Below are 26,303 nucleotides of genomic sequence, written 5' to 3' on the forward strand. Positions count from 1 at the left end.
CTGCACCTCCAGGTGGCAGTGTGACGCTGTGACCAGCGTAATCCGTAGAAGAAGAACAGGAGGCGGAAGCGTTAAATTGAAAACATGGCGGGGTGTTTATGTTAGGTTACATATGTCGTTAGTAGCATCATCTGTGGAAATGTAGCTAACGACGGCATGTAGTTTGCAGTGTGGCTTGACAGAAATGTTTCCAAATAATGGCTATTTAGCCGCTACGTGGTAATTAGCGTTATGTTCCGTCGTTCAGGTTAACGTTAGCTAAAGTTAGCTACGCGTTGAACCTTTTTTTTTTTATTATCGATGCTACATTCAGTTCTGCATTTACATTTATGATTAACACTAAAACCTTAACCTCACTACTACGACTGACCATTCAGTGTTTATGTTTGTGAGCTGACCAACAATGAAAGAACTGCAGCATGATAGACCATCAACGTTAGCTTCGGTTCATCTAGTTACCGTTTTACACTAACCTGCCCCCTCCATCCAGTGACAGCACAGACTATGTCAGTCAATGGTAAAGTCATCCCACACACCCCGCTGGCCGTAGACTTCTGGTATGTGCGGAAATGTCCGGGTACCAGGCTGTTTTTTCTGTCCCACATGCACAGCGACCACACAGTGGGTTTGACGTCCACCTGGAGCAACCGGCCCATCTACTGCTCCCCAGTCACAGCCACGCTGCTTACACTCAAACTACAGGTGAGGGGATCAACATGTGCAACATAGGCATGGTTTAACTGAGTGTTGATATACTGGAAGCACCTGTCCTCTATGACTAGAATCAGAATGACAATTAAAAATCAATTAAAAAGCTTTTTGGCTAAAACGTGAAACGTTGCTGTTTTGTTTGTGGGAATAAAACAATTTGACCATTCAGGGTCCAAATTTTAAATGTCCTGAGTCTTTGGATTGCTTTATCAATCTCGCAGGCTCTGTTTTATGTTTATTACACCCAAGATACCAGATATATCAAAAGGTGCATTCTCAGTTATTATTTTAAAACTTTTGATTCCCCCTCTAGAATTATTGTGATCCAGCACAGCTCCAAGAAAAAGCTCAAACTTTAGATGTTAAAGACTGGATAAATGCGGTAGTAGAGATTGGGTCCTATATCAGGCTATTCAGAATAGTGAAGGGGGTGAAGGGAGTGATTTCTTTCATGGAAATATCTGAACTGACTAAAGTTTTCCCTTTATTTGCCTTCCCTTCCCACTTAGTTGTTTTAATGGGGAATTTTCAGTGTAGTCATGCATGTGTTACACATTCAGCAAGTTATGTTATGCTGTTTTTCTTTCTGTTTCTGTTCAGGTGAAAAAACAATGGATCCATCCACTAGAGCTGGGTGAGCCACACCTGCTGCCACTGGATGACATAGGCAAGGAGAGGCTGACAGTCACCCTTATAGATGCCAACCATTGTCCGGGTGCTGTCATGTTTCTCTTTGAAGGCTACTTTGGCTCCATTCTGTATACTGGTCAGTGTTTTAATACACAAAACAAGAAATTATGCTTGTGAGAGTCTTAGTATGTAAATGCGTACATGTACTATGGAATACACTTTCATACGTATCAGCAGTCGCTAATATGTACTGTACGTATAATACGTGTTGACTCACAATCCTAATTTCAGGTGACTTCAGATATACTCCCTCAATTCTGCGTGAGCCATGCCTGAGGACAAACACCACTATAGATGTCCTCTACCTGGACAACACTAACTGTGACCCCAACCGTACCCTGCCCTCCAGACAACGAGCCACTCAGCAAATCAAAGAGATCATCCGCAGCCACCCCAACCATGATGTAGTCATAGGTAATGTTTTTTTTTTTTTTTTTTAAAAACCCTTTTGATGCGTTTGATATTTTCTTCTAATCTAAGCAGATTTTCACCATGTTCAGCTGAGTCTGACTAAGCTGACTTTGTGCTGTATTGCAGGTCTGTATGCACTGGGAAAAGAGGCCCTACTGTTGGAGCTTGCGATGGAGTTTAGAACCTGGGTTGAGGTGAGCTTTGAGAGGATGGAGACCCTCAAAGCTCTGCAGCTGCTTGATGTTTTCACCACTGACCCAGGAGCCGGTCGTATCCGAGTTGTGAACCAGTCAGAGATCTGCTCTTCCACTATGCACCAGTGGAACAAAGAACAACCCACACTGGCGATCATTCCAACCAGCAGGCCGCTGGTCTCCTACCATCCCAATATACATGTGGTCCCCTACTCTGACCATTCATCTTATCAGGAGCTCGAGGATTTTGTCTCTGCACTTAAACCCACGACCCTGGTACCCATTTTAGGAAACTGTGTACCCGAAAGTCTCTCTGCCTTACTACCTGGTAAAAAGCGCCATGAAATCCTGGTGCCTGAGTCAGTCCGACACTACATGTTGAGACAACCTGAGAGCCAGATCAGCTCATCAGCATATGTCAACCTTCAGCGCAGACTCTTCCGGCCTCTTGCTCCCAAAGGAGTGATATTTGAGTCCCCTGTAAGGGGATCCAGGGAGTCACGTGAAGAAGCTTGTGATGCTGAGTGCCTGGCACAGGACGTTTCTGAGGAAGAAATGGACACAGAAGGTATTGAAAGAGACTCTGACTGTGTCCTTATCGACATGAGCAAGAAACCCTCTCCCAACAGAAACAGAAGAACAGCTGGAGATGCAGTGATGGCAGAGTCAATGCCACAAAATCATCCTGCCCAGATCGACTTTGATCCAGTTGAGATCGACTCAGAAAATGATTCCTGTTCTTCTAGTAGCTTCTCTTCTGTGCTGCTGGAGGGGTATGTGCAGAACATTGAAAACAGTATTTTAAAGAATCTCCCCTTCACAGACGAGGATATGCAGACCTGGGGCCTCCTGCCGCACAGCTTTGTCCAACAGTTTCCCCTTCTGTCTTTTGACTGATGCAAAAACTGCCATTAGCTCAGACGGTTAATGTGACCTGACATTTAAGTGACTTTGCTTTAGAAGCCTTTTAGTGATTCTTCTGCACAGTATGTGTGTTAACATAATCACTTTGAAGCAAAAAAGTACTTCTTGACCTCAGTCCTTGGTACCTTCTTCCTTATTTGTATCACTTTCTTTTGGTGCCTCTGTTTTGTGTGATGGGACTAATGTTTGAAAAAACAAGCTTATGGTTGGTGTTATGGTCTCACCTAGACCAGTAAAGTCATTGCATGGTTACACTAGGGATGTGTTGTCATTAAAAAGTCAGTATTCATGTTGTGGAGGGGGAAAATCACTGTTTCACCATATGGATAAGCAAATTATTTTTGATTTGTTGTTGTTTTGTTTTACCTGGCGAAGGAGCCGTCTCAAAATTACAGCATTTTGTATTGTACACTGTATTACTACAAAGTATTAAGGAGTTAAACTAAACCATGTACAAACCAGACTTATGATTTCTGTTCTGAAAATTTTCATGACTGCCAAATGCCAGACCAGCCTTTTCCACCTAGATTTTCATATTAATATTTTTACTGTGTGTGAGCAGTGGCATTTTAAGATGAACATTATTTCAAGGCTGGATTGTTATAAATCTATTCTGCAGTTTTGAGTAAAGAAGAATCAGCCAGTTATTAAAAAACAGTTCCACTTACATTTTGCACCCTCACTTTGTATGTTTAATGGGTGTGTTCAATAAAAGACATGAAAGATCAGGACGCTTTGTGTTTTATCAAGCTTAGAAATACTGTATTTGTAGATATTTGTGACTTTGGTGAAGATAAGATCACATTTCATTACTAATTTCTAGATAATCTGGAAATTACAGTGCCATTCTTTTAGTATCTACTCTACTATCTAAATATCATCATTGTACTTTATTGATCCCCTTGGGGAAATTGTTGTTGAACAGCTGAAAAACAGCACATGTCGACACAATTACAAGGTTTTTTGTGTCTTGTCCATAGAAAGCTCAACATGTATCCAGGAGGAACCGGGCATCAATCCACTGACCCTGGCGTTTGTAGCTCTGTTGCCCTACACGAGATCTAAGGTTTCACACCTGCTCCCTTTTGCAGTGTGGCTGTTCTTCCCTAAGATGGCAGTAGTTTGTTAAAAATATTGGCAAGTGTTTTTACTTTATATCTTCTCAGTTTCAGCTTCAGGTTTGTGCAGCATTTCTGAGTCTTGTAGAAAAATCATTTGATCACTAACTGCATCCTCAGCAGTGATGACTCGGATCTCAAAAAAATCCCATTGTTCCTTAAGATATTAATTATATGATACTATACTGAGCCAATCTGAGTCCACACTTATCAAGTGAAAGTCAAGCTCAGAGCCATTTCAGTGTTTCTACATTTGGACAGAAACTGTTTTGTTTTGTTTTTTATGTGTTGAAGCTTGCAGGCTGCACTGACTACTGAACAGGCTTAGCTGACGCTCAGTTTGGTTGTTTGGAGATCTTCATAATTTTCATTCTAATTCACTATTCACTAATAAAACAGCGTCCAAAATCACTACACTGCATGAGAGCTTGAGCTTTGCAGTGACACAACAGTAATGTTCAGAACAAAGATAACACACCTTTGTAAAACATTTACGAGAACTCACTCATCCACAACATCTCATCACCTCCCTGAACAGCATCAACCATGAGCAGCTAAACAGCTCTAACAAACGGTACAATCAATTAGTTGCACAGTTCTTTTTAGCTGCTCCTGACTCCAGGCAGATTAGATGGCCCTTTGAAAAAGTACCTGATGAAAAGTTGTCTCAGTGTTCAGAAGTTCAGAAACCTCAGAGGCCTCATGCTGAGACATCATAAAGTCGCCATCAGTGGTTTGTCAGATTGACACGAGCTGCCAACAGGAGTCTCCTCTTGTGCTCATAAAGGATGAATGACCGACTCCTGCGTGAGGGAGGAGGGAGATTAAAAATGAGCTACAGGCTCAGAGGTGACTGTGCAGCCGAATACTGATGATGACCAGCGGTGGAGGGAGCATCAGGATCCTTTACTTAAGTACAAGTACTAAAACGACACACTTTAAAAATGCTCCTCTAAAAGTCAGCCCTAAGTTAAAGATGTTACTTAAGTATAAGCTAGAAAACTTTGAATTTAACTTCAAATTTAAGAAAAGTATTTATTGCCGAAAATGTCCTCTTAACTAACTATTATTTATGTCATATTATTATTGATTAGTATTAATGTGTAAGCAGCATTTTGTTCTTCCAGCTGCTTGAGATAGAGGTTATTTTAGCTAAAACAGTAGAACTAAATTTTTTCATTATTTTCTTGATGTATTGTAAAAATTTTAAATTGTAAACAAAATACTGAGACCTCCCTGAGCTCTTTGTTTTGTCGCCTCAACGCCTCCTAATCACAAAAAAGACTCAAAAACGTATTATTTAAGACCAAACTGTTACATTTAAGAAGCAGTATACAGTTGGGTGGTGAGTTTTATAACGAAGTGTCCTATTTTAAGCTCTTCACGTTTTCAGTGGAGCTGATGTTAAAGCTGGTGTAAATCTGTGGGATACTTCGCCTTCCTATGCGTGACCACCTGCTCTACAGGGACTCCACATAATCAGATTCCAGGACAAAAGGAGCACATGGATGAATTGTTTTAGTCTGCCGATGCTGTGGCTGCAGTCTGCTGTAATCTTTCTTGAAAGCAGAGGGGGACGGACTCTCGTACTCCTGAGATTGGCTGAATTGTAATCAGGACGAGAGAACACCCGAGACTGAATTTGCATTAAGATTCCTGAATATTTTACACATGCCTGTTTTCCCGCTGCAGCCCCAAATGCTATTTTAAGGCAGTGCGCTTGTATCTCAAAAACAGAAAACATGTTTGTGACTGAAAAAATAATAATTTGAGAGGAAAATGCATTTTTTACACAGGGAGAATATCAACCTCTGGCGCTGAGACCAGGAAATGAAAGGAAATGGAGTGTCACATACCCCCACAAGCATCGCAGCAGGGTATTAGGGCTAAAGTAATGGATTCCTCGCACACGCCATTACTTCAAAGTGGAAATCACAGGGACACTGCTACCTGCAAAGCCTGGCTTCTTTTTACCAGGAGTAAAACTGCTTATTGAATGATGTCGCTATTGCATTTCACACCACGCTTCCTTCAAGTTATTATTTCCAGTAAGGGTGGTGATCTGATTAACACAGTCATTTTTCTGATAGATTGCAGCTTTACGAACAAAAATAATTGTAGGGTAAAAAGTGTGCCAACAAAACCCAACCAGAATCTGTGACTAAGGGTGTTGTTTTTTTTCTTGTTGTGCCGTAAAGACTCTGGGGAGGATCCAGCTGTGTAATTAGCTCTGTTCGGGTGAGAGCTTTCAATACATTCTGAAATTCCCTTAAGACCCACAAATACAAAAGTGAATGCACTTGACAGAGGAACACACCAAACTTCTGTTGTTAGTATTGAAGCACTCAATCACAGCGAGCCTCGGACTCTTAAAGACCTGCAGGTTCACTGCTGCTGCTGAACGGTAAAGCTCTCTCACTGTTTGAACAGAGCAGCAGCAGCATTTGCTTCTCATTTATATTTGATTTAAGTGCAAATGTTTTGTTTTTGTTTTCAATATTGTTGAAGTTTAAGCGGTTCAAAGGTAACTAGTAGTACTGAAGAAGAACGAATACCACACTGACAAAAAACAGAGACAGATCATTAAATCCCTTAAAAGTGTTTTTTTCTTTTCTTTTTTTTTTACTTATGAGAAATAGTAAATAAAGACATCATAAGGCACTTTGAGGCACAGGAGGAACCTTGGAGAGGAACAGGTCTAAAGCCACCACAGAACCAGCCAACTTCTGCTGCAGTGTTGTTATCACTGAAGAATAAAAGCTACACGTATGGTCAACTTTTCTATCTGCAAATGGTGAACAGTTCCACAATTCCTTTCTAATATCTAATTATTTATATTCTATGCATTATTTCACTACAGTGACATAATGATAGAAGTGAAAAATGTGTGACTGCTAACATTTTTCTAGACAATCTATACAGTTTCATGGAAATGTCTGATAGTAACTCAACCAAACAAGTAATGTTTCTGCCGTTGTGTTGCCTTTGACCTTGCACTAGAGGGGTCGAGATGGATTAAATCTCTGTATGAGACGCAGACGAGACATTACGTCTCTGTGATTCCAGCCATATTGCACAAAATGATTAGTTTAATAGATGCATCCCACGTCGCCCTTTCTCAGACATAGGGCACAGAGAGCCTTTAGCGGGAAGCTTTTGAGGAAGAGATGGATAGAGTAACATTATAGATCAATGTAAAACATCAACAAACCTTTAAAACATTTTCTTGTCAAGGTCATGTTTTGATGTATTTCACTGTATCTCCAACAAGGACAGATTCCACTGTGACTGCAAATGATTTGACTTGACATGATCGCGAATACATGAAAACGGCTGAATGTCCTTCTCGTCCTCTGACACTGGTAAAAAAATACATTTAAAATTCAGTCCCAAAGTTTGCACTTTAACCTCTCGGGATAGCAGTTTTTCCTTTTGTTGGCCAATATACCACTCTGTCAGATGGGTTTAAACATCTCCTTGCTGATAGATGCTTTTGGCCTTCAAAGAATTGTTCAATACTATTTCACTTCAGAGCAAACACAGTGACTGAGGTCAATCTGCACGTGCAAATCCACAAATCTTCTTAGAGTTGCATACAAAAGAGACTAAACATGGCCACAAGTGAAGAATGTATTGAGAGCTCTTACTAGAACAGAGCTATATACTACAATGCTGGATCATTGTCATCCTCTAAACACAACAAGAAAAGAAAAACTCCTAGACCACCCAAAGCTTATATTAGTTGGTTTGCTTTAGAATGAAGTCATACTATCACTTGCAGTGGACACATATATTTCAAGTATTTATCTATTACTTTTAGCTATTCATGTACATATTCTGTGTACCCATAACTGCAGCAGCATGCATCGCAGCATGCTGCAGCATACAGGGCTGCAGAGCCCTGTGCAGTTCAAACACCACTGATGTCTTAACAGCAGCGTCACATGATCTCTACCTTTTCATTCACACCACCCATCAACATGTTCATGTTCATTTTAACTGTTTTTATTGGATGTTACTTCACACTTTGGATTAAAAAGCTCTTAACAGTATTTTGCTTTAGCACTGTTGTGATGTCAACATGTGGGGGGCAGCATCTGAATGTCTCAGCCTTTTATCCACTGCATATAGATAACTAGTTAAACTTTTACATTGCTAACAGACGTACTGCACTATCAACCATGTGCTCATACTGTAATGTTCAGGTGTTACAGTTGAGTCATTATATGGATATTTTCTGGTAACTGCAGTAACCTGAGGCACAACCTTACTATATATACACACTACAATATGGTGCATAGTGTAAGTACTTAACACTGCCATTCAGGAGTTGGGCTCACTTAGAAATGTCCTGTTTGTTTATAACATAAAATTGATCAGAAATGCAGCATAGACACTGTTAATGTAAATGGCTGTCATAGCTTTTTAATGGAATATCTACATTGATGCACAGAGGACTTTTATCAGCAATTTATTACTTATTTTACTTATAACTATTAGAAAAAAATGTTCATGGAAAACAAGGAAACTTCTAAGTGTAACAGTAGTGAATACATAAACATAAACACACACACACAGACAGAACTCTTCCACATGTTTATATGCACTTGATTGATTTGTCCCTCATTTGTAAGTTGCTTTGGATAAAACTATTTGACAAATGTAATTGTAAATGTACATACAGTAAATTAAACGTCTTTTTTTTAACTCCACTACTGCATTTAAAAACCTTTAGACAATTTTTCTCCTCTTGCTTTCTGCACAGCAGGGTTGATAAGAGAATATTGCAAAAACTATATTTAATATATTTTCCAGAAGATTTTTGGAGGTTTAGAAACTCTTCATCCATGATGCAGGAGTCCTCCTCCCCCCATTGAAGCATCAATTGTTGACTGCACTGGTCTGGAGAAAAGTTAAACCAAGTGTATCAACCTGGCAGACCTCAGACCTCTTGACAAACAGCTAAAACAAGGACTTTCCTGGAGGCAAAACAAACTAAGCAACAGGGCGTCCTTTTAACCCAGCCTCCAGAGAAAACCTCATTCCTTATTTCATTTCCACTTTGACGTCTCAAAATGCTGAGCCTGTCAGTTTTCAGTGCCTCTTCAAAGACTACACCTTTGTGACAGAGCAGCTGCTCCGAGACGCTCAGAGCTCAGTATAGGTGATATCAGAAGAGCAGCACAAGTCTTTGAGTGGGCCGGGGGTAGACAATAGGAAAGCCATTGGTTTCTGCACTTTGTAGTGATTTCTTTCAGTCCCTTTTTCCCAGACTGTCGCAGAGTTGGAATGATGAGGCAGAGCTGTGTCACACCCACACAGCAGCAGAGGCTGTTATCTTGTTCCTCACAGTCTACTGCTATTTCTGTTGCCTCTGCCAGTGTTTTTGTGTGAGGGCATATACACACACACACACACACACACACAAACACAGACACAAGGCAATGTATGCGCATCTGTGTGTGTGTGTCTTCTAAGGGGGTAAATAGACAAGGATGAGCAGAAGTAGGAAGGATGAGACTGAGCACAGCAGTAACAAAACATTGCTGTTGACGCGAGAGAAAACAGACAAGAAGGATTTGGGGAGCAGAGGTAAAAGCTGAACATTTCAAGCAAAAAAACAGGCAATTATTTAGAGAAATGTGACCTGTAGTTTTGTGAATTTAACCTGGTAATTGTCCACAGCCTCTAACTGGGAACACATCAGGATCATTAAAATGTTGTTGATGAGCTTTGGGCTTGTATCAAGGGTCACAAAAAGCAGTAGTGCTGTAGTGTACGGTCGAATTCTTCCTCAAAAGAGCTTTGATCAGACAGCCTTAAATTCACCAGGAGACACTCTCCTCTATTTTCCTCTTCATACAAGGAGCATTCATTCATCACTGTCTCCTTGTTAATATCCCATAAGACCATAGGAGGGAGTCTCTGGCTTACACAGGCCCAGATCCAGCTGCTTGCGGATGACTCAGAGGACAGTGCTTCCCTATGGGGGGGCTCCGTCTTCCCCTCCTCTCTCCTACTGTACTCCTCACGCTCTCCTCCGCTGTCTCCTCTCCTCAATACAGTCTTCCTCCCTCCTCTGTGCTCTCTCTAATCTCCTTTACTCCTCATTCCAGTCTCCCACCCACTCCCTCCAGCCTCTCTCCACCTGACAGCTTTTCTCTCTTTCTTCTTTCGCCGCTCCTCTCCCTCATCTTTAAAGTTAACACTCACCTCCCTCTTCTGAATTTGCTTTAGCCAGCCTCCTCTTCTCCTTTGCCTCCAGCCACAGAGATTAGAGTCCTGGCTCCGAGTCACTGGTGAGGTTGTCCAAGGTGTGTAGTAAACACATGCAGACAGAGCCACAGACAGAGCAGTTGTCAGTGTATCTGAGCATGACAGGGCTGCTCGTTGCGTGCACTTTTCAGTTTGCTGCTAAATGGCAGTCGTCAACCTGGGAATGGTTTTACACTGCTGAAATTGTTTATGGCTCAAATGATGTGGACGGCTCAGATGTAATGGACATGTGATTTGCTTAAGATTGAGTCAGGGCATTTCACTGAAAATTAACAGAAGTGGAGAGTTTCTTATTTTGTATTTATTTATTTATTTTGCTGGAGGGAACAGTTATTTTTTTATGTTGGGGGTGCATCAAAGGGTGTTTTATGTTTTTTTTCTCACTCCAAACTTATTCTTTGACCTACCCTTTCCTAGTGACATTTACTTTATCAGAAAGATCTAGGGCGCCAAGGTAGCATAATGGTTAACGTGTATATCCTGTAATTGCAACATCCACGGTTCAACCCCCACCTGAAGGACCTTTGTTGCATGTCTTATCCCCTTCTCTCTCTCTCTCTCTCTCTCTCTCTCGCTCTCTTTTCCTGTGTTTCTCCTTCTACAATGACTTTCAAATAAAGGCAAAATGCCAAAAATAGATCTACATGGCACATTTTCAATCCATAGGCAATTTGGGCAATTAGTAACAAAATATGTTGTTTGCTGTGTAGAATGACATATACAAGTGTTTTCTGCTCTAGCAGGCACTAGAAAAAAAGAGGCTCTGCCACTTGAATATAAAATGCTGTTTTTGGGGCACTTGCTGAAATGACATTAATCTTGAGAGGACTATGTGCAATTCGAAAGCAGTTTATCTTCCTGGTATTAAAGCAGTTTTTGTGCTTGTTTTAAACATAGAGAGCTGGAGCTAGAAAGTTCTGGTTTCAAATACTACACTCATAAGATTAATATTGCACCATTAGTTGCCAATTACTTTAATTTAAGTTAGTATAACAAATTAACCGACTACCCATCTCTCTTCTGAATATTTTTCTATTTTTGTTTGGGCAGCGGTCTGTTCAGTGTGCAGGCAATTAAAACATTTTTGATCTTCAGTTCATTAGGTTCAGACTGGCATATTTACCTTCACTCCATCCTCCTGGTTTGGGCCGGCAAGCCGAATGAAATAAAATCTCTAAAATATCCCTGACATTTTCAATTTCAGAGTTGTTTTTGTCCATAATGGGGTTGCATTTTTATAGGGAAAAGGCTGGTCCAGCATGCAGAAAACAGCAAACAGAGCTCAATCTGCCAGGCTGCACTGTTCATCAGACTCCCCCCTGAGAAGTCAGCACTTCTTCTTTTTCTATTTGTTGATGTTATGAATGTGCATAGTGCATGCATTAACTAGCACTTTGTCATTGTTAATGTCAATTTTTATCCCTTCCAGACAGAGGATGTTATGTTTATTTATGTGATATACTTATTGTTTGAGGCTAAATACCCCCACTGTGTCCTTCAAATGTAAAATTAACAGGTAAACATATGGCATGTTTGTGTTTCCTCCCAGTGACTTAACATAATAATTAAGATGATTCATCACAATTATTTTCAATGTGGACGGCTATCCCAGCTGACAAACCTCCAGCACATTATCTGATGTAGGCGGTAATGGGAACCCACCCACTGCTCCACTGTGGCTCTATTACAGTGCACTGAAAACTCACTTACTTTTATAATATCATTCTTTATCAGTAGCCTAATGATGATTTATAGCCAATACAGGGGTGGCTAGTGAATCGTGAGTGCATTTGTGCTGCTGAGCGAGACCTGTATTCCAGCCCCCAAGGTGAGTGGAGTTTATTTTGAACAGCAGAGCAGGGAGGTTACAAAAGAGAGCCGAACCAAACGTTTAGTGGGAGAGAGTAGAAGCTGTGGCGACCCTTCCCCCCAATGCTGAATTCAAATCTGGAGAGAAATAGCGACGCGTGCTCAGTTGACCCGAGAGCTACAAATTGGTGGATGTAACACAAAGTACCTCACTTTGTTGCTTGAGAACCTGGAGGTTGTTTTAATTGGGCAGCACTGACAGAGCTCTGACATACCATGAAGAGATCTGGTTCAGGTTGGTTTCCAGGTCAATACTGAAACTGATTTCCGATTAGAAAGCGAACACCTCCCTCCTCGTTCTGTTGGACACAATAAAAGCAGAGATGAATGAAAACAGAGTATTGACCACACTGAGTTTTGAACTTGTTAATGTACACTTTGATTGCACATTAAAAATGCACAGTTGTCATGTTAAGCCGCAGCAAACTAGGCATAATTTTCATCTGTACTTTATTTTTTATTTAAATTCAGCTTTACATTTGTGATGCAATTAAATGTTTAAATAAAAATAAGAGATAAACATTAGATATTGCAGATAAATACGTTAAATTAAACTAAATAAGTGAAACTGCAATAAGAAGACCGACACCACAATTCTCATAAGTGTTGTGGCATTATTTCCAGCACATCTGTAATATTATAACTGTCGATTTCTATTCCACCTGTTTTTATTGCTTATGCCAAGATAAGCTAATCATCTGCAAAAAAATGTATTTATATCACACTTTTAACTATTCAAGTGCTCTTGCTTTGTACAGTCTCAATATCTATTTTAGCTCACAAAGCATTGGCTGCCAGATTTCCAGAGTAATTGGTGTAATTCATTTTGAACAGAACCCTCTTGTGTTTTTTTTTTTTTTTTTTGCATATTATCCATGTGAAATGTTATATATGTATATGAGTAGGGTATAATTCTATGTCATTAGCTGTTGGTTTTCTTCCTGGCTGCCAGTTGGTGGTTATTGTTCAGGCAGTAAGTGGGTGGGCAGGGGAGGTGTTGGCTCTATCTTGGGCTGGTAATTTATAACTCCAGCTGCTGTCTCCTTCTCCACAGGTGGACAGCTTGATTCGTCAGCAGTGCATCTTATTAGGTGGATAAAAACACATGTGTGGGGCAGCGCACTGGACACCAGTCTGTCTGAGAGCCGTATGTGTAAATACAAATCAACCATCTTGTAAAAAAAAAAAAAAAAGAGCCTGCAATAAAAATCTCATGACAGCAGCAGCTTTTCTCATGTATGATCCCACACTGACAGTTAGATTTATCAATAAAGGAAAAGACAGCTGAGCTTATAAAGAGGAACTAGGCCTCTGGGTCCTAGGCTTTCTGAATATGTGAAAAAACATGTAAAGCCTGTTGTGGCTCCACGGGGAACTGCAAGAGATCTGATAAATAGTTGGAGCAGAAGATTGAAAAGTCAAGAAAATTTTGAATGCGAAGATGGTAATAAGTTCGCTTACCTTAGATCAATCCTCACCTCTGTTAGATTAGCTGCTAGTAGCATAACACATCTGAATCTCTAACCAAAGGCAGGCTGTCAGGTTGCATTGTGGGTGATGTAGGCCACAGGTGTGGAAGAATGAATGGATATTTGATCTTTTTTAATGGATATTTTTAAGTGTCTGTCTTTGTACTAAGAATGTTGCTTGACGTGAAGACACCAACACACATTTAGCAAACACTTATTATTCAACACCTGCAGAGAATTACCTGAACCTGCAGCTCCCCTGCGCTTTATGGAACTTTACACTGAGTTTCTCATCACTGTTTGTCTTGGTTCACTCTTACAGCGTTATTTTCAGTCGCAGCTGTTTCCTGCTTGAGGCTAAACAGACACAGTTATTTCTCTCAGCTGGATATTTCTCTCTGGAGTTGGAAGAGACCAAAAATAGTGCTGACAGAGAATAATGAATGATAATGCTTCATATCTGTTGAATGTGTAAATAAGCAAGTCTCTGCTAAAAGTCAGTGTAAATATTGTGTCTGCAACTCATTTCTAATCCCCTGAAGTGGCAGAATAAGTCGTCTTTGCAAGTTTAAGTTATTCACTGATCTAACTTGCTTTATCTCACAAACACACACCGAAAACATCTGCCAAAGTTGTCCATTTTTTATTAATTAGTTAAGGCAATCCATTACAAAGCATTTCACAAACCACAGCATGACGACAATATCATGTCCAACACCTGGTTTGGAAATTATTCAGCATGCAAAGACCAAGAGAGGTATGTAAACAACCTGGGATAAAACAGGAGTAGTGGTGAGAAGAACCCATACAGTATGTGTCTCATGGGAACAGAATGGAAAGAAATAGAGATGCATCATGCTGGAGGAGGCTGTTATCTCTAGATAACATTGGAAGTAACAACTGAAGCACATGGCAGATGTACTAATCAGGTGAAATGAAGACTGACTACCAAACTTCCTGCCATTTTGGCACAAACATGCACTTTGTCTAAAGAAGCCAAGTTAATCAGAACACATTTTGGCACTGAATATTCTTTATACGGGGCTTATGTACATAATTAGAGTTCTTGCTCAAAGACGATTAAAAACAAAGAGATCATTAAAGCCATTTCCACTGAGACACAAAGGAAATCACTGCATTGCTGGAAAGACATCTTTTAGACTGAAAAATATATCTCATTATAATTTCATGTTTCACAATTGCATAAGTGTCATTACTGTGCTTGTTTCATAGGTTTTGATTATTTGTTTACTACTGAGGGCAGTAGGTTTTATGTTCCTGTGAAAGAAATCTCACAGAGCAGGAAAAATGAGAATATGACTTTTTATAATCTTAGCAGAACAGCCAAAAGCCATTTAGTCCTCCCTCAACTGATTTGATTAGTATTAATCACACAGAATATGTTTGAAAAGTGCACACAACATATGGCCTGACTCCACTGCTGTTACAGACATTTGGAATCACACTCACTCTATACGAGCTGCATGCTGATGCTGACTTAATAGCGTGGCGCCTGCCAAATGACAAACTCTCACATATCCATTTTCAGAGCGATGCGCATGTTGTAGTTGTTTTAAAATGAAGAAAATAATACAGATAATTTTGAAAAGAATTTGACAAGTTACTTGTAAATATCAGGTATATTATGTATACTTTAATGATAATTTAATTAAAAATGATTATCTATTTAAATATATTTAATAAATGCACTCAATGTGTATTAATTATATCTTTTTGGCTTTAATGGCTTTCTGTAGAGGTACACTGGTGTATATGGGTGTTTTGTAATTAACTTAACGGTTACACTGCAGTTCTGATGAACAAGAGAATCTGGCAACAAATGAAATGCTGTATTGTTTTGTGAGGGAGAAATGTCATCACCATTAAAAAAAAAACAACAAATAAAAAAAAAAAAAAACAAAGTCTGGAGTTGGGTCCGTTAATTGCCTCTGGACTGAGTTTTTGCAGTTTCATCAGACACTATCTGCTCTCTGAGAGCACTAAAGCAATGGAAGTCCAAAATGAGTAAACAGCTGACAAAGATCGTAAAGCAACATGAATTACATAAACCCAAAACAAAACTGAGAGAAGAAATCAGGGCTTCACATTCTCAGAGAACACAACAAATCTTTGTAAACTTTAGTTCTCCGTTGTCTTTCAAAGACTGATTAACAGATCAAACATAAAATCATTTCTCCACCAAACCCAAGAATATGTATGTTTTCCTTGAGGAAATGTAAATAGCCACAGTTGAATTGTAAACAAGTCTTGACTTTGAACATTGTACAACAAAGCTCAGCGACACTGTTAACGTTCATTACTGCTGTAAGTATAAAAAGTACACAACGCTGTTTAAGAGTGTGTATCAGCCCGTGTGGCTGTAATAGTCGTAATCCTGCAACAGTTTTACTGTCACCAACATGTTCTGTGTGTACATCCTAAAGATGAGACCTCCTGCTGCTGGCAGAATAACACCTGGGTGACGCAATTTGGATATGTTTCCATATACTAGGCACATTTGGATCGAAATATTGAGTGACTGAGAGATATAGTAGTGAGAATAATGGCCATTATAAATAGATAAATTAGGATGTACACAACTGCACAATGGTTAAAATGTCTGTAAAATGTTTACACACAGTCACAAAAAAATGAAAAGCCACAAACAGATGTGTATATATCACCTTGAATTCAAGCATAAAATAAAACTGTGACAAGTAAAGGTATTAAATGGTATCTCAGTGTTCTGTTATAAAACTGGATCCGGAGCATTAGTGTGAAACAATGTTATCTGAAATCACTCTGTGCTGATTATGAAAAACCTAAACATATTAAACATACTGCATACATAGACACAGCGCTAAAGGAATCACTGAAGATGGACTCACAATCAGCTGTTTTCTTTAAATCCCTTTAAAAAACATTCAACACCCAAACATTTGCTGCAGGATTTGTGATTGTTCATTTTTCATTCTGGGAAGAAAAAAACTATTTGATTTAAGGAGGAAATAAAGTCATTATTAGTTGACATCAGTATTTAAAAAGTTTATTTGTCAGGTCCTTTAAAATTACGTCAGCAAAACCCCAGAAAATAAACAGTAACCACAACAAATATAATGGAAAGAAACACACACAGCCAGATGACAAATGAGATATGGCAGCATGACTTAAGCAGTATAATTTACCTCTCTGCATACTAAAAGGGAAAGCAAGTATGTGCTTTGAATTATTCATTTTTTCTGTAAAACCTCTGTTTTATTTATAAATACAACCTAACTTTGATATATCAGTATAATAGTTTGAAATGATGGATTGAAGCCATGTTGAAAACATTATGTGGGATCATATCCATTATTTTCATTGTGGTACAGCTGATCATTTCCAGCTTATTAACATTAAAACCTTTGTGCTTTCTATTTGGACAGTAGTGCATTCTGTTAATATAGATATTAGAAATACATATAAGACGTAATGCTGGAAAATTAGTATCGCAACAGCTCACAGCGGGTCCTATATGTAACAGCTTGCAATCAAAAATGATTCATCATCAGTGAAAATGATACATAAACTGCTTAAGAGGTTTTACCGCATGCTTTTATATTACAGACCTTATCAAAGTAGAAATGGGGATTGGTATTTCACAGGCCACAAAATATAAGATGGAAAACTACAAGAGAAATATGACTTTAACCCCCACACTTTAAACCCCCATGAAAGGAATAAATAATTTCTTTAATAAATAAATAAATTAGTATACACATGATCTCCTAGTTTAACACACATCCAAAAGGTATCACATGATACGCACTGGCACATTCTAATATATTGATGCCCTCAAACAGGCCCTCTCTACGGGTTTACTTGCTATCCATTACATCACCACTTTGACGGGTATGACAGCGAACAATTAAAACTCTCAGCTCTTTCATTCTCAAGCAGTCAGAGAGAAACAACCCTGATCATCAGCAGGTTTCCCCCAAAACAGTTTCATTGCTCCAGATCAAAATGGAGTCTCGTCAACTTTTTGTTTAACTGCATTGATATTTATGAAGGGGCTTCGTTTCCATTTTACCCTTAAAGGACGGTTGGTGGAGGCGGGTTCCCATTAATCTTTACCCGGCTCCAGTCCAACGCAAAGCTCTCTTGGTGAAGGGTTGGCGCTCAGACGGGGTTGGTCTGGGGTTTGTCGCCGGGCGAGTAAGGTGGGGGGGCAGGATGGGGTTTAATGGCTCTGCTCTTCATGTAGGAGATCAGCTGGTCAGGGATCTCAGCCAGTACGTCTTTAGCCAGCCTCGCCATGCTCAGCACATGGTTACCTGTGCGGTCCATGTAGTCTCTGAACGGCACAAACTGTGACACAGGACAATTATGACTGTGATAACTCTGATGTTTAGTTGTTAACAATTAAAGTAAATCATCTCAATAGTGGGATTCATGTTGGAAAAAGTTTACATTTAGCTTCAGCTTAGTAAAATGTAAACTGTCTGTCTCTTCTTATTAGTAAAAGAAAAGAAGAAAAGAGGAAAGGACATAAAAAATCAGGGGGTCAACAAAACAATCATTACATTTCATTTCACCTTGACTGACAGTGTGGCCTGTTTGTCGTGTAGATATCCTGCTTTGAATATAACAAACAACCTCCACTGTCATCTGTCAGCATTGTTAGTAATAAGACAAAGGTTTTTCAGCCACTGCTGTCGTGGGAAATGAGAAGTTTCTTCCCTCTGACACGCTGAGAACAAACATTAGAAATGTCTCACCTGTACAATGTCTCTCTCTGCCAGCTTCCCCCGCGAGGAGATCCTGATGTCGTCACCATCCAGCTCAACCATGGCTACAGAGAGAAGATGGTTCATTTTTTACCACACAGAGTTTCTAGCATGACTTTGTAAAAAAAATAACTAGTTTAATTTCTAGTTAATAAAAATAGTTATAACGATACAATACAATAAAAATTGTAATTGTCGATCAATAATAATTCAAGATCAAAGATTTACAACCGTGATGTTGTTGTGGCAACATCTCTGACACAAAGACAAAACAAACCGGTTTCCACAGTTTTTCCATTGATGAACTTTAATCATTGCTCTCACCATCGAACTCAGCTTGACCAACTCCAACAATGATGATAGACATGGGGAGTTTAGCTGCCTGTCACGAACAAGAAGAACAAACAGTCAGTTGTCACTCCGATGCCTGGAAGAGCACGAGCTGCATTTTCTGAAACATATCTCGCAACTGAGTTTCTCGCACCGTGTGGAGGTGCTACATTTCAAATTATTTGTATTCTTCTCGCAATGCTTTTCTCATTCTGCAGAGTCAGTAATAATCTGAAAGCACACCCCCCAGAGAAGCCACAGACAACAACAATAATGGACAAGATAAAATACGAAAAACAGAAATGATACATAGCATCATAATCATTTCTTCACTATATTTCACATCACATTAAGTTGCTTAGTTTGGGTTTCCAGGGACTGAGAGAAAATATAAACTACATTATTAAACTCAGGGTCCCAAAGGCTGTTACAACAACGACCGTATAACAGAATATTTTCACTAAACAGAGTGTACACAGCTTTTGCAACTGAATACCAAACCGCAATAGTTAAAGTACATAAGTTTACACGGTGTATTTTCTTTTCACAAATAAGAGCAGCTGGAGAAAACGTAAGATAACATGAATAAAGTGAAATAATCTATTAATAAAATATGATCATTGCATCCTACACACTTAGTGTAGTCACTCAGTCTAGCATTGTTAATTTATAAAGTATGCATATAGAAACGTTTCAGATTCTGTTGATCAGAATGGAATCGCCACATGTTCTGCATCTTATCTCCAACCTAAACTAAATCTGCACCTGCATCTGCATCTGCATCTTTAGATTTAGTGGTATAGAGGCCAGTACACTTGAAGAAGAATTTAGACCACAGCCATGATGTGGAGGGCATGAATGAATGATATATGCTTGTGGTAGAAATGCATTTACAGGAGTAAAGTAGGTCAGCCTTCCTGAAAAACCTCCAGCGGGGGGAGAGACCTGTCACAGATAGGAGCAAAGAGCCTGAGGAGGACCACCCTCTCCATGTTCTCTATCATTATGTTCTCTCCATCTCTTTTCCCATTTTATCTTACCCTCCAACAGACTCATTCTTGATGACCTCTTGCTCTCACATGAAATACATACAGTCCATTCTCTTTGCCCACCCCACCCCCCCACCCCCCACAAGCATATACCTATAAATGCCAGAGCTGAATTATTCAGTCTACACCATTTGTTACTTTTTCTGTACTGTAAAGTCACTCAGAGGATCTCACTTAGGCTGTCTGAACGCCTTCTTTCTTTCTCCTCACACTGCACGTCACAATAAACATACGGAGACTGATAGCAGATGCCAGTTCTGTTAATACTGTATCTTCCAACCTGAAGATATGACTTCAAGGTTTGACAAATTCTGCATCAGCATCTGTGTTCTGGCACTTCAGTGAAGCTACAGTATATGACATTTACATTCAGCAGAGTACTCAAAATCAAGACATCCGTGTTTCCCACAGCTTTACTTTTCCATCAAATAGAAACATTTATATTTCCTTCCTCAAATCAGCTCTTCCACTACTAAGTTTAGCCACATGTGAAATGTTTGATTTGGGCAGATGAACTCTGCCAAATGCAATCCTTTAACTATGGTTGAATTTTAAAATATTCATGGATTTTATGAAGTTACAGGTCGAGCCAGCCTCTCATCCAGACACCAAACTGTCAACTGCAGACATAATCTAATACCTGGACACAAATTAATTTATGTTTCAGCGCACCAGGTCAGAGAGAGACCCTCTTTTATAATGTATAATCCTGAAATGAAATTTGGAACTTGAAGGAGAAACATCAAAGGGGAGAGTTGGAGTTTGTATTTACCCCACAGGCTGTCCTGCTGGACGTGTGGACATATTAGTCACTGAAGGCTAAGCTGTGCTCGTTTGGAGAACAAGGAAACCAAAATAAAGATTACAGTACACACACATATCTGCTATGTGCAATCATTACAGACACTTCTAAATATACATGACTGCGTTAAAGAGCTCAGGTAAGACAGCGAAAATGCAGAGATGAGCATCACAAGTATTTTTTTATGATTCATATCTCCAGGGCAAAGGCTCTATGCCAAGTGAAGCAGGTCATTTGGTCCTCTGCTCTGTGGGCGTTGGTCCAAACTGTGAGGTGAGAGATGACAGCAGGACATGGCAGGTTCAGCCGAGCAGTGCAGAGCAGCAGACAAGATCTTAAAAGGAAGGTGTGGCTGTTCGAATGGTTTGATTAACAGTCGCAAATTCCCTTTAAACCCAGTCTGCTGGGGGTCAGAGCACCATGTACATGGTCGGCGATGGCTCACTGACTGGCAGTACACGCAACCGACAAAATAATATGCAGCATGCAGCACAGGCATAACAAAAACACACAGAAATCTTAATAAACGTGACCAAACAGGTGCCTCAGATGGTGTTCTGGATAAAACCATTGCCTCTAATAAAGTGAACCAGTTGACCTGAGAGTGAATCTCAGCTGAGCCCCTCAGCCTCCCGCGGGTCTCAATAAGAAGGAAAAATATTGGACAAACAGAGCACCCGAGCACAGGAGGTGAGACAAGTGGAGCAGAAAACATCCCATAAATCCCCAAATCTATTGCTACTGGCTTATAAACCCCTCAAAGTAACAGAGCAGAGAGCAATGCCACAGTAAGTTAAAAGCACCTGTGATGCTAGTACCCTGCAGAGCTGAAGGGAAGGAAGAGAGGAAGGGGGCTCGTGTAAAAGGAGCACTCACATTCACTATGGCCTCCTTAGTCTGGGCCATGTCTGATATGACACCGTCAGTGATGATGAGCAGGACAAAGTACTGAGATCCGTCCTGAAATGCTGCTGCATACCTGAGAGGACAAATGATCAGAAGAATCTAGTTTAAGACTCTAGTTTAAAGCAGAGCAAAGTTTAAAACAGATTTCATGTTCATGCTTTAAAAAAAACTAAACCTCTGTTTGGTCTGAACAACAAGTGAGAAAATATCTGAGCATCCCCGAGTCAGAAATATAAAGAAAAACTCCCCCTCCACCCACAATGTGACACAAAAGCTTAATATAGACATGTAAAGAAGTAAAATATGCTGCACTGTATAGCTCTTCACATCTGAGAGGTCTATCCAGACACTATTATGAAACCCATCAGAGACACCACAGTAAGTGTGGCCTAGTTTCAAGCCCCCATTGCTGACTGCTCTATGAATAATTTATTAAACAGTTTATGCAAGTACTGCAGTCTTATTCTTTCAGAACATTATCGATTCTCTCGTACTCAATTGACAACACTTGATGAGCGAGAAGGGGAAAAATGTGCCAGATCATCGTGAGAGCCAAGGACAGAGGGGGCAGAGGTGACGCAGGTCAGAGGTGAACCCTTGCTGTCGCTTTCAGTTCAGTACATTTGGCTGTGATGTGCTGACATTTCAATCAAAGAGCCTGCTGAGTCAATGACAACGGTAAGAGCGATGACTGATGTTCAGGAGATTAAAGTCAGTTTCCGTCCATACCACAATGTGAGCCACATTCAGTGGAGACATTTGACCACATTTGCAGAGCACTAACTGTAGCACCAAGCACAACACTGAATTATAGATAATCTGCATTTGTAAGATTCCTACATAGATGAGAGAGTAGAACTAGCATATTCAATGTGTGTGTGTGTGTGTGTTAACAACTCAACATCATACAGTAAATCTAGTATTAAGTCTGTAGCTGTTTATGTAAAGACTAATTTTATCTTCCCATTCATCATCATTGTTCCAGTCTGTAACAGCTTTGTGAATAATTTCTAGTATTTAAGCTTCACTGCACAAATGAATAAGGTGACTCAGCAACAAGTCTGAAAGGCTACACGACATCAGTTCATTACCACGTCCTCTGCTATTACCACCGCTAAACTTCTAAAAAGAAAAGTTGCACTTGCACTGTAACATGTCTGGCCCTTCCGATGCCTTATTACCATTTCTATTCATCTCCGCCTGACAGCTGATTGTATATTTTCCCTTCGTTAGTTCTGCTGAACTCATACAGAAACTATCACTCACTGTCTCAATAGCTCTGACAGCATGTCTGCCTGCTGAAGATTATTTACAGATTGACTTTCAAAGAAAGGGCGACTGTGCTCTGATGTGCTCACACAGACAGATATTTAGTTTGTACCTTGCCACATGATTAACAACAGGAGCAAAGTTGGTGGGTCCATACAGCTGCACCGTCTTAAGGCTTTGATGATAAGCTTCGAGTATTCCATGTATGCCGTTGCAGTATGGGTTCTCAGTGTTGCCATTCTGGGAAAAACAATAACAAAATATGAAATACAATAACCACCAGTCAGAATGGCACACGATGGGGTTTGACATAGCAATTAACACAGGTGAACACCAGGGTTTCAGTTGTACTAAAAGGTGTCTGGTAGTTAAAACTGCAATTACTGGTAGCAACAAACACATTTCAACACAATGCTGAGGGAAATATCTGGAGCTACTGAATGCTTTACCATTATATTAGCGAGCCACTACCTGTATCTGAGCAGGTAGGGTATGTTGGGTTTATAATTTATCTCTCTTTGCCAACTGCAGCTGAAAATTATCTGCTGAGGAGCCCCAGTATTTAACCTCTGTAGATATTAGGTTGTGGACAGCTTGAGGATTGTTAAGGTCACATGTGGGATGGTGTCCCACTTGGCTGTCATGTGTGTCCTTAGGGTCACATGAGTCAAGGTGTATGTGCTTGTTAAACTGCTCAGGGAGAGATGTCTGGACCACATAAGCTGTGCCACAGACTCCCTCTTCGGTTTAGTGATGGTCGTTCCAGTTTGACGTACACGGCTTTCTTCACCCCTCTTCTCAAACCGTATGTCTTCCCTGACAAGGCCAGTGGTTTAAAACAAATCACTTCACACAAGAGGGCAGTTCATCTGGATCAACAGCCCATGGGTAACGTCACAGACCCTAAAGCTACACATACAGTAGATTAAATGCTGGGGACTCTGCTAGGGACTCCTCAGCTGAAGAAGGAAAACTGAAGAAGCCTATTGGATGAGACTCGACAGACTCATGCTCTACATGCTTTTTCCAATACCAGTGCTTCAATTGAGTGTGTTCTCAAGTGAAGCACCACAAATGATCCTCCCCCACAAAAGATGGAGTGTGGAGTTACTCTTTAAGGCCTGAATGGCATTTTGAAAACATTAATTATTCCCAGCAATGTGCTTGTCAAACTTCATTTCAAAGGTTATCTTCCTTAGCTACAAGGCAAATTCTTATCCAGACATATATAATAAATATTGTGCCCATAACTGTAGCTTTACTTTTCAACCGACTTACAAGACATGAGCATGAAAGACTGAGGCTTCAATTATATGGTGAGGTGAATCTTAATTTGCGAATTCTTATGGAAACATGGAGTGATGCAGATGTTACCTTGTAGACAGACTGCTCATTAGGCTGTACTATGCAGCAGCCAGAGCACATTAGCTGGCTGAGAGAAGCCAAATTGATTTAAGAATCTTTCAGCTTTACAGAACCTAATTTGCACTATAAAAGGTAAAGGGAACTCGCTCTGAATTATGCATGTTAGGGGTGTAGCAGCACTCATCTCAAAATGCACACATCCATACCGCACATGAAAACGTGCTTATCCATACATGCTGGAGTACAAGTGTACAAACAAGCACTTGCACTCAAAGATAACCCTCACGAGGAGGGCCAAAATCATTTTCACGAGTCAGATCAACTGTAGGAAACTATTAGGACGCCTGTGTCTGAAATCACTTCATAATTTACTTACAAGAGGGAACTCATGGGAGACCCTCCCATCAGGGGGTAGCTTAGCACCAAATCCCAGGGCGGGGAACATCTTATCACTGTCATAGTCCTGGATGATCTCTCCCACAGCTTTCAGAGCCATGGCATAGGCATTCATCTGGTATGGGTTCATGTAGTGAAGTGAAGTGGACTGGGACGGATTTCCTTCCAAGACAAGAGAAGTCAGAGTCAGTGATGCAAACCACCAGAGTGAGACAAAACTGACAGCTGCAGCGAGAAAAACATGAGGGAACCGAGACTAAATTGGATGTTCTGAAGCAGAGGTGGGTCTGCTTGTATTTGATTTCAGCTGCAGAATGATAAGATAAGAGCATGTTTATGTTTTCTTGTTTATGTTTTTGAGGTTAAACACTTGAACCTAATGTGTACTTCTAGATGCACGTGCATTTCCAGGATTCTCCTTTTACGACACAGGCGTAGATCAGTAACTGTCAAAGTACTGCACACGAGAACATCTGCTCAGTTCGTTAAAAGCAGACAGAATACGAGACCTTTATAAAAAACAGACTGGCATGTTTGAATGTATATGGCATCCACTCTATTTATTCCAAATTCACATAATGCCAAGTTACGTTAAGTAAATCTGAGTTTCTGTGTCATGTTTACAGCTTTGATGTCTCATAAATGAGAGACTTATACTTGCTACAACTCTGACATGATCTAAAAACTGGCAGTAGGGATGAATGTTGTCTGTTTTAGTTTAGAACATGAAAAGTAGGGTAACGCAGGAATCATACAGACAAATGTTAATGTTAGATGTTCTTCCAATTTATTAAAATGCATATATTCTTGTGCATTTCTGCAGATATACGTCAACATGTAAATTACTATGTCAATAAAAAAATTAAGAAAAACAGGGAATATCAATAGCAGGAAGAAAAATCCAGCCCCCACGGAAAATGCCATAGTCATACATCAGATGACAAATGGTAGCAGAGCAGGGTGATGGTAGTCGAAGCACTCACCATTTGATGCAGTGAAATCAATGGCCACTGTGAAGTGAATCTGAGTCCTGAAACACATGAAGGGGAGAAAGGATGCTGTTAACAAAAGAGAGACAGGGAAGGAAAGGAAAGTCAGCACTCCACTTTAATGAGACTCTCCCAGGTTTCACTGTGCTCTCTGCTCTACCACACATCTAAGAAGAACTAAAACATTAGTGTTAATAGATCTCCTCTTTACCTTTACAGCTGCCGTTGTTTATACACAAGATCCCATTATTGAATTTATTATGAAACAGAAAGAAGCATCCAAAGCAGTATTTTGATCTTTAAACAGAACATTCAAGTCAAAGCCACAAACATGTCCCACAAAACACAGTTGCTAATATTAATTTTGTAGAATGAGTTATTGCAACTGGATAAATGATTCGTCAACTGCTATAAAGTTGAGGGAAATTTATTCCAATTCTTCACTAGTTGTTTTGTTTACCCTGTTTATTCAAAAAACGTGAACATTTACACAATCATGTACACTGCGCACCTGATTAATCGTTTCATTCGCCATCACAAATCTTTATCATCACTGTAATCAGCGTTATTGTCTTCAGTTTACTTGGTTGCTATTGTATAATGAATAGGAAATTTCGAGTATTACGTTCACCGCTTCAGTATGAAAAAGGTGCCTTACAAAATGTGTAAAAATGACTTGATTTTTTTATTCATGAGCCTGTAATGATAGCCAAAACCTTGAAAAGAAATTAAACACGCCCTAGCTAGTCTCTCCTGGGTTTGTCCG

At 39.9% G+C, this 26,303-nt stretch overlaps 2 protein-coding genes across 4 annotated transcripts in view; one reads left to right on the forward strand and one right to left on the reverse strand.

Annotated features, from left to right (window-relative positions):
- Positions 1-69: 69 nt before the first annotated feature.
- On the forward strand, positions 70-3,656 carry dclre1b (DNA cross-link repair 1B). The gene is made up of 4 exons (XM_026366854.1): positions 70-702; positions 1,312-1,477; positions 1,633-1,815; positions 1,939-3,656. The coding sequence occupies exons 1-4, from the start codon at positions 505-507 to the stop codon at positions 2,901-2,903; spliced, it is 1,512 nt and encodes a 503-aa protein (XP_026222639.1). The 5' UTR covers positions 70-504; the 3' UTR covers positions 2,904-3,656.
- A 10,650-nt stretch (positions 3,657-14,306) lies between these two features.
- cpne5a (copine Va) overlaps positions 14,307-26,303 on the reverse strand; it is a 63,135-nt gene continuing 51,138 nt past the window's right edge. For all 3 annotated transcript variants that reach the window (XM_026368132.1, XM_026368134.1, XM_026368133.1), the window contains 7 exons: positions 25,532-25,578; positions 24,529-24,710; positions 22,900-23,027; positions 21,489-21,591; positions 18,756-18,813; positions 18,423-18,496; positions 14,307-18,012 (listed from right to left, as the gene is read on the reverse strand). In XM_026368132.1, coding sequence (XP_026223917.1) covers positions 17,824-18,012; positions 18,423-18,496; positions 18,756-18,813; positions 21,489-21,591; positions 22,900-23,027; positions 24,529-24,710; positions 25,532-25,578 — 781 coding nt within the window. In that variant the 3' untranslated portion in view covers positions 14,307-17,823. The remainder of the gene's footprint in view (positions 18,013-18,422; positions 18,497-18,755; positions 18,814-21,488; positions 21,592-22,899; positions 23,028-24,528; positions 24,711-25,531; positions 25,579-26,303) is intronic.

This window comes from Anabas testudineus, chromosome 7 (genome assembly GCF_900324465.2).
Source record: "Anabas testudineus chromosome 7, fAnaTes1.2, whole genome shotgun sequence".
In the NCBI taxonomy this organism is placed as follows: domain Eukaryota; kingdom Metazoa; phylum Chordata; class Actinopteri; order Anabantiformes; family Anabantidae; genus Anabas; species Anabas testudineus.

What these genes read in the sequence shown, in the direction of transcription:
- dclre1b (XM_026366854.1), top strand. Translation starts at nt 505, where the DNA reads ATGTCAGTCAATGGTAAAGTCATCCCACACACCCCGCTGGCCGTAGAC. An exon ending in TGCTTACACTCAAACTACAG is followed by an intron (nt 703 to 1,311) that starts GTGAGGGGATCA and finishes GTTTCTGTTCAG; the next exon opens with GTGAAAAAACAATGGATCCA. An exon ending in CAACCATGATGTAGTCATAG is followed by an intron (nt 1,816 to 1,938) that starts GTAATGTTTTTT and finishes GCTGTATTGCAG; the next exon opens with GTCTGTATGCACTGGGAAAA.